The sequence below is a fragment of the Sus scrofa genome, chromosome 4, assembly GCF_000003025.6.
Source record: "Sus scrofa isolate TJ Tabasco breed Duroc chromosome 4, Sscrofa11.1, whole genome shotgun sequence".
Lineage (NCBI taxonomy): Eukaryota > Metazoa > Chordata > Mammalia > Artiodactyla > Suidae > Sus > Sus scrofa.
This window is the reverse complement of record NC_010446.5, coordinates 1,336,112-1,344,476: the sequence shown is the minus strand read 5'-3', so window position 1 is coordinate 1,344,476 and position 8,365 is coordinate 1,336,112. Positions and strand designations below refer to the sequence as shown.

At 64.4% G+C, this 8,365-nt stretch overlaps 1 protein-coding gene across 6 annotated transcripts; it reads right to left on the bottom strand.

Annotated features, from left to right (window-relative positions):
- On the bottom strand, positions 3,365-8,365 carry LY6E (lymphocyte antigen 6 family member E). Of its 6 annotated transcripts, XR_002343041.1 has the most exons (5): positions 7,203-7,412; positions 4,788-4,896; positions 4,264-4,383; positions 3,782-4,178; positions 3,365-3,690 (listed from the first exon to the last, which is right to left on the bottom strand). XR_002343041.1 is itself a non-coding variant. In XM_021088769.1 (4 exons), exons 2-4 carry the CDS (start codon positions 4,837-4,839, stop codon positions 3,958-3,960), a joined length of 393 nt encoding a protein of 130 aa, XP_020944428.1. In that variant the 5' UTR covers positions 4,840-4,891; positions 8,136-8,365; the 3' UTR covers positions 3,365-3,957. The 6 variants fall into 6 exon arrangements, 5 of the variants coding, with proteins under 5 accessions (XP_020944428.1, XP_020944424.1, XP_020944425.1 ...); XM_021088769.1 differs by lacking the exon at positions 7,203-7,412 and adding an exon at positions 8,136-8,365 and having other exon boundaries at positions 3,365-4,178; positions 4,788-4,891; XM_021088765.1 differs by having other exon boundaries at positions 3,365-4,178.

Here is an 8,365-nt window from a genome sequence, read left to right as displayed (position 1 = left end):
GGGCTGCTCTACGGCCCACCCACTGGGTGTGGAGTGAAGACCTCCCCGAATTAATCTGCTGTCACGGTACCTCAGCTTGCTCTCGATTCTTTCCTGTGCAAAGCCCAAGACCCTCACTGGCCTGAGACCTGGGCTATGGCCGGACTCTCGAACCCCTTTCTGCCCGAGGCTGGGCGGGACCTCCCTGCGGCCTCGGCTGATGCCTGGAGAATTGAGTCTCAGGCGGAGCCGAGAAACCATTTCCTCTCCGCTCCCCTCCCCTCCACCTTTGATGTTTCCCCCACCACCACCACCACCACCGCCCTCCGCCAGGCTGTAGGAAAAGGAAACCCAAGAGCCCTGGGCTCCTCCTCCCACCCCTCCCCCGCCCAGCCTCCCTCACCCCAGGGAGGGGCAGCAGGAATCGGGACCACCAGCCTCCCCCGCAGGTCTGCCCCCACCAGGGGGTTACCCAGTAGGGCAAGGCCAATAGCTTCACCCCCGAGCCCCAGTTTCAACACCCACCTCTCAGCATCGTTGTAGGACTAGTAGTAAGAGACTAACTTCACCTGGAAAATAGTGAGCCTGGGAGCCACGGGGCAAGAGAGTTTGTCGCTTGGCTGTCCTGCCGCTGCCTCTTGCCCCGTGGCTCCCAGGGTCCCCAGAGTCCAATCCAGAGCCCTGACTGATGGCCAAGGCCACCGACGCATCTTCCTCCCGCCTTGGCTCCATGGCTGCCCGGCCCTGCTGCTCTCGGTCCTTCTAGCGAAGACCCTTTGCCATTTCTTTTGCGTGAAAAACACAGGGAATGCATCCAAAGCGGGAGCTGTCCGGAAAAAAACAAAACAAACAAAATACACAACATGAAAGCAGCTGTTACCTGAAAACGGGGTTCACTTCTTGGGGGGGTTGAGCCAAAAGACGTGCCCGAGGCCAAGACGAAGAGACCACCGGCGAAGGACCGCCTGTAGTTGCGGCGAGTACGCAGAACACGGGGAGAGCTCCCCCGGAGCGGGGTCTGCCGGCCAGCAGAGCCGGGGGACTTTTAAGGGAACGGGACACGCACATTCACCAAGTGGCTGCAGGAGAGGAGAATTCAGCACAGAACTGGGGCAACGCTTGACAGCGTCCAAGCTTTAGCTGGTAGGTTGCGTTAGGAGGGTCCAGAGCGGGGGCGGGGCCTTGGCTCCGGCAGAACTCAGAGGGCTGGTAGGAAGGACTTCCCTCCAGGAGGAACCAGGCCTCTATCCCTGCACCCGTGTCCGACTGCTTCTCCTCCGCCCCTGCACCCTCACCTGCCTGAAGAGCATGATTCCTGAGACTTGTTCGAGGCCGAGCACTGTGGCCAGGCGCAGGTCGTAAAGTGGCTCAGGCCAAAATGGCTTCTCTTAGGGCAAGAAAGCCACGCCTGGTTCTCCTTCTCCGGGGACCCCCCCCAATCTATCTGATTACACAGTGAGTTTCAATTATAGGGGGAACTTTAGTAGCCTGGGGGAGTTCCTGTTGTGGCTCATTGGTTAACGAACACCACCAGCATCCATGAGGATATGGGTTCAATCCCTGGCCTCGGTCAGTGGGTTGGGGATCTGGCATCACCACGAGCTGTGGTGGAGGTCACAGATCTGGCTCGGATCTGGCATTGCCGTGGCTGCGGTGTAGGCCGGCGGCTTCAGCTCCGATTCAACCCCTAGCCTGGAACCTCCATATGCCATGGGTGTAGCCCTAAAAAGACCAAAAAAATAAAAAATAAAAATAAAGACCAGCTGGGGAACCACCTCTCAGTAGCGTTAGGAGAGGGGCCAGGAGACCTGTGAAGTGTTTGCTGGGACACACGCACTCAGGGGCACATCTTGGTAAAAAGTTACTGCTAATCACACACACCCCCAACCGGACGCCTTAAGTTCGTCATTTTCGCGCTTTCTACCTTGGGGAAGAAGCTAGAATCCTGGGTCATTGAAAGTCTTCCTTAGATAACATTTTGGCCATCCAGGGGCCCAGGTCCAAAACAGAACGCTTCCTCCTGTGGGTCCCCGTCCCGAGGTCGCCTCGGGACCCAGCTGCCGGGTGACTGCGGCGGGTCTTGCAGCTCAGCCCTCCTGGGAGTGCAGGGCGTGCAGCGCTGTTGCAGGACTCAGAACCGCACGGGAGCCGGGCTTCATCGGGGCCTCTGACCTCGTGCCCTTGAACTCTTCCCCTTGCTTTTGAAACCGCAGGACGTGCTTCGGGACCCCGCAGAGCAGAGGGTCTTCTGTCCGGGCCCAGAAAGAATTGCGAGGAGACGGAGTGACCGGCAGCAAGGCGCTCGTCAGCCCAGGACGCTGCGAGATGCGAGCGGCGACAAGGGAGGGAGGAACCTGCGAAGGCGACAGCCCCACGGTCAGAGCCCAGATGGGCAAGAGGGCCCGGCCCCGAGAGTTCTGGGAGCTCGGCCGTCTCCTCCCCCCACCGGCCCCTCCGGAGCCCCTTCAGCTCTCGGGGCAACACCACGTTCCTCATCGGGGTGTCCCGGCGGGAGACACCTCGGGTGGGCAGCTGCGATTCCGCCCGGCCCAGGCCAGCAGTTTCTGTCCACCGCTCCCCGCGTCTGGCTGTCATGGGGCCTGTCTCATGCTTCTGCTAAGCAAGCCTGCTCTCCTGAGGGAGCACGGACTTCCCGGGCTTGCCCATATGTTTTTTTCCATATATGATCCCCAAGAGAGATCAATCATTTAGTCCCCTGCTTCGCCCCTTGACCCTGTCCCTATCACTTTAGGCTGGTTGGACCGACTCAGATGAATCCCATTTTCACCACCCCGCGAGTCTCAACCAGACTGCCCCGATGTGCTTCCGATGTGCTTCCGGGTCCTCCCACAGGCTGCTGGCCGGGCCCCGGCCTCCTTTCCCTCACCATCCTGCGGGGTCACCCCGATCTCCCGGGGGGCCCTCCTCCCACCCCGCCTGCCTGGGGCTGGCCCTCCCTCAGGCTGTTTCACTGCTTCGGTGTGCGACCACGTGTACTGGCTGGCGCCCTCCTTGGTGGCGAGGACGATGAGGACAAAGCGTGCGTGCGTGCGTGTCACGGGGCTCGTCCTATGCACGGTTGCTCACCTGCCCCCGCCACCAAGGTCCAGGATCCCGGCCAGAACCTGAGCTTCCACAGTGACAAAATGGCCCTCCCATCGCCCTGGGGGCAGGCCAGCTACAGCCCTCCTTTCACGGCTCCTGGCCCACCAGCCACGGCCCAAGTGACCCCGTCCGCCGAGGGCAACTGGCTGTGGACTCGACCACCCTCTTCCCCACCGCCTCCTATGGGACCCCGACTCCACCGGCCTCCCCCCATCAGGACCAAGCTGGAAGGGGCAGGTCCAATCAAGGGGGGGCCACAGGAAGTCACACCCAGGCAGGAAAAGGTGGGAACATCCATGTTTATTTGAGGCACCAAAGCAGCAGGAGGACCCAGGGGGGTGGGGCAGGGGCTGCAGCGGGTCAGGGGTGGGCGCGAATTCCTGGGTCAGCAGCCTAGACCTGGGACGGTGGAGCCTGGGCCTCCCAGAGGGCTGAGCTCTGAGCCAAATGAGCTGCGCAGAGACTGGGGGACAGGGCTGTGCGGGCACCTGGGGCCCCGGGGACTGCTGACGCTGGGCTCCTGACACTTATGTCCACACCTTCCCTCACACACGCCTGGCAGGGCACACGGGCCGCACGCCTGTCCACACAGCCCATCTTCCATACCTGGGGGCACACAGGAGCAGGGACTCAGTTCTGACTCCAGGACCCTCAGTCTCCGTTCCCAGGTCCCCCCAAGGGAGGCTGACACACACACCAAGTCGGGGGGCTGGCAGGTGCAGGTGCAGGGGGCGGGCTGCCCGTGGGTCCCAGGGCTGAGGGGGTGGGAGCAGCAGGGTGAGGAGTCGGCGTCAGGATCCTCTGGGGTCTCGAGGGGCTGGGCGTTCCTTTCTTCCTGAGCTTTGGGAGTCGGGGCCAGGCACAGAGAAGGGGTCAGGGGCCAAACCGCAGCAGAGCCGACAGCAGGCTGAGCAGGAGCCCGAGGCCCAGCACGGCGGCGCTGGCCCGCAGCCCGCCGTCGGCCGCGCTGATGTTGCACAGAAAGCTCTGGCAGCAGTGGGTGCCTACGGACGCCACACCGAGGTTGACACTGGGGCCAGGACAGATCGGGGAGCAGCCCTTGTTCAGGGTGTAGCCAAAGTCCACCACGTTCCCTGCACAGGAAAACGGGGTGTGAGTGGAGGGGCGGGGGGGCAGGGCTGTCACGGGGGCCGGCCAGCTGCCCTCACCCCTGCTCACCAATGCCAGCAGATGCAGAGACGGTCACGCAGTAGTTGTCCGAATCGGAGCAGATGGTGGGCTTCAGGCAGTAAAAATTGCTGTTCTTATTCGTGCAAGAGAAGCACACCAGGGAGTGGGCTGCAGAAGGAGAGACGCCCGCGTTGTGCCCCGAAGTCTTCCTGAGTCCCCTCCCAGCCCCAACCAGAGGCACACGACACCCAATCCTGGGCAGGCAACGACTGAGCGACGAGGGTATGCCAGGCCCAGGCTCGTGACCCCGAAGGACAGTGACACCAGACCCTGGCCCTGGAGGGCTCCAGTGATGTCGCACACGCAATGATAAAGTGCTGGGCAGCGAGGAGGCCTCCGGAGTGTGTGTGTTGCCGGGGGAGCAATGCCGGGGGGGTGTGTGTTAACCGCAGGAGAGGGACCCTTTAGGTGGCACAGAGCGAGTGACATGGGCACCGTTCAGCAGAGAAGGGGGAAAGCTGGGGGTCTGGAGGGGCACGGCCTGCCCAAAGCCGGGGCCCAGGGCACCTCACCTCGCTCCACACCCAGGAGGGCAGCCAGCAGCACCGGCAGGAGGACCTTCATTCTGGGGGGACAGGTGTCCCGTCGGGGTCTCACGAAGGCAAAGAAGTCAGCCCTGCTCTAGAAAGACAGCTCGCTGGAGGCCGGGGCTCGCCACCCCGGTCCAGGGCCCCGGGGCCAGGGCAGGGCCCCAGGATCCCCAGTGGGGTCCGAGCCCCTGGCCCCCAGGCCCAATGTCCCCATTTTGTTCATGGGGGCGGGAGCGGCCAGCTTCCAACAGCAGAGCCAGAGGAGAGGGTCCTTCTGCTCCATTCCTAACCCCCCTCGCTCTGTGCAGACTCCTGGATGAGACCCTTCCCCGAGACCCCTCCCCTGCTGCTTGGGGATGGGGGCGAGGGGGACGACACTGGAGGCCAGACGGGAGAAATCATTAAGGTTCGCCCAGAAAGGGAAGCCAAGGGAGGGGGCCCTGCAGGGGCGGCGGGGGGCGGGGATAGGCTGGGACCTTGGATCCCCCACCGGCGTGTTTCCACCTGGACAAATAGCCCCTTAAGCAACAAAGATACAAAACCACTATTGTAGGTGACTAGAAATACGCGTGCCCCTGCACCGGTGGGGCCGTAAGATTAAAAAGCCACAGAGAATCTACTTTTCTGAGGGGCCAGGAGCCAGAGCAGGGTGCTGGGCGGGATTCTGCACCGCACCGCACCGCCGAGGGGGCAAGGCCAGGCACCTCAACTAGGGCCGCCCTGTTGTCACCCCATTTAATGACTCAGGCAGCTCCTCTGGGCAGCAGGGAGGGCACTTGTTTCTCACTTTCACTTCCTTGTGCCGCAAGCCTGGAATTCTCACCTGGCCCCCTAGGGTTTCTACTGATTGAAAAGTCATGTTAGCTGACCCGCTCCGACCCAGCACAGGGACCCAGAACAGGGCTGGGGTCGAGGGGCTCTCCCATTCCGTGTCACCTAATGCTGAGGACGATGACCCCAGAGGTATCTGCTAGGCCCCCATTTTGTGGGTCGGAGGAGGCTCAGGGAGACCCACCGATGTGCTACCAGTCACACTAGTGGCACAGGGAGGCAGCCAGGTGGCTGTGACTCAACCAGGTGGGTGTGAATGCGTGGGGCTGCCTTGGACAGAGGCCGTTGGCCGTGGGTGGAGAAAGCGCTTTGGATGTGACCAGCTGGGGTTCTGGTTCTGTCTTGCAGGAGGCGCCGGGTGGGAGGAGCTGGCTGGAGCCTTCTGCTGGAGACAGCTGTGGGCGGGGGAAGGACACTCGGGGTGGGTGGGTGGGGGGTGCTAGCTCCCAGGTGCTGGGAGAAGGAAAATGCTAGGGAGCAGAACAGATTTGGCGAGGGGCTGGCACAGGCCGAGAAGGTGCCTCGGGTCTCTCCCGCCCAGTCTGGGCCTGGGCTGCGGGCCTGCAGTTGGGAGCAGGAACTTCAGGTGTCAAGACAGCGCCAAGCCCAGCTGTGGCCCATCCCCCAGATGCAGGCAGTTCAGGCAGGGAGGAGCCTGGGTTTCCTCCTCCGGAAAGTGAGGCTAGGCAGGAGGAGCCCTGTGCTCTGCTGAAGAAAGCCCTGGTGTGCAGAGCCACTGTCGCCACCAGCATCCCCTGCCTGCCAGGCGCCCGCCACCGGCAGCTCTCTTGATGTGAATACACTGGACAGAGTGGCTTCGCATCAGCAGGGTCAGGGGAGGGGAGCCCCGAAGGGAGCCAGCTGCTGTAGGGGGGAGGGCATCCCAGACCCGACTCTACACCCCTCCCCCAAGCTCACGGAGCTGATTTCTGGGAGAGTCAGGCATTCGGTGACTCTGGGCCCGCAAGCCGGTCCGAGCCTGGACGCCCAGGATGACATGGGACCGGGTGGCCCAGCGCGTGGTACCTGGGCTCCTAGGCACCGCGAATACTTGCACAAACCTATGCCAAAGCAGGTGCGTTCGCCTCTTCCCGGGGCAGGCTCCCGTCCCCATGGTGACGGCCAGGCGGTTAATTCCCCACTTCCTCCCAGACCGCCAAGATCCCAGCCCCCTCCTCAGGTCAAGAAGGCTGCGGTCCCCAGTCCCCACGGGAGGGGTCGGAGGAACCTGGAGTTGGGCGATGGGCCCCCAGTGCCTGCGCAGCCCTGGGCTCCCCAGGCCGGGAAGGCGCCGGGGCTGCAATCCGCGCGCCCCGCGCCCCGCTCCCGCCCCAGACCTTTGGAATCCAGGCGGAGGGCCGGGGGCGCGGGGGGGGGGTGGGATCGGGGGTGGGGGAGAGACGGAGCCGAGGCGAGGCGCCCGGGGGCCCGGACACCCGCAGCCTCGACCTCCAGCCTCCCGCAGGCCTCTCCTGCCTCCCAGGCGCCCCCCTCGCCCGCTCTCCGTCCTCCCTGGGCAGATCCCCTTCCCCGCACCACCGCCGCCCGGCCCAGGCTCCGACTTACCGCCGGCGGACCCAGGTCCCCCGCCTGGCGGCGCTGCCCAGCCCGCGCCCGCGCCCGCGGCAGCCCGCAGTCCAGGTCTGCGAGGCGGCGGCGGCGCGCGGGGGAGGGGCTTGTCGCAGGCCCCGCCCTCCGGCCCCTCCCCTCGGCGTGGAGCCCACCGCTCCCGGCCCACCCTGGTCGCGCATCTGTCCAGCCGGCCCGGGCGGGGACGTCGCAGGACCGCCGGGCCAGGCTGAGCAGGGGTGGCCAAACACGTTTGGGGCGGAGCAGAGCGGAGGGGTGCGTCGGCGGAGGCCGAGGGGCACGCCAGGCACCTCTGCTGCAGAGTGGGGTGAGGGCGGCGAGGGGGTGGGAGGATGGCTTCGGCAGGTCCGCAGGGGCCAGGCTCTTGTCCCCCATGGGTGGGGATGGCGTGGTGGCAGGAGGAGCGCCGGCGAGTTGGGAGAGGGGGCTTCTGGGCAGTGGTTGTGGACCACAGAGCCGCCCAGCAGGGCATCTGGGCCCTGCGAGCATCTGCAGACTCAAGACTCTACCTCCTCTGGGAGCAGAGGGCTCTCGAGTGTGGCTCTGCCGGCCTGGGCCAACCCTCAGTCCAAGCGGGCATAAGAAAGAGCTTCCTGGGGGCTCCCTGGCCGCCAACCCAGTCTGCAGCCAGGGAGGCCCTCTCACAAAGCCAGCCTGACCTGATGCTCCCAGCTTAGAACTAGAGGCCCCCATTAGAGTGGAGCCGGCCGGCCTTCCTCTGAAACCTGGGTTCTGTCTCCAGGCGCCATTAACTGCCTTTCTTTCAACACACGGGCACAGAGCTCCGTGCGGGGCCTGACCTGGCCCTGCATTCCGGCCCCGCGCATGTGAGCCAGGCTCCAGGGCCAGTCCTGGGGCCTGCGGCACCCCAGGCCCTGCTCCTGCTTCTCCCTGGGGGCGATGAGAGACCTGCTCTGCCGGCGGCAGCTGGAGGTGCCAGAGTCTACCCACGGCAGGACGTCCCTGTCACTGCCTGCTGGTTCCCGCTTCTTCTTCCTGCAGAGCCCTCTCGGCACCGACTGCTCCCCGGACAGTCTCACTTCTCATCCCCCAGCACACATCCTGTTAGAGCTCCTTGTTACACCTGACATTTTCTCGCAGCCTTTCGGGGTGGCATCTGCTGCGCGGCATCTGTTGTG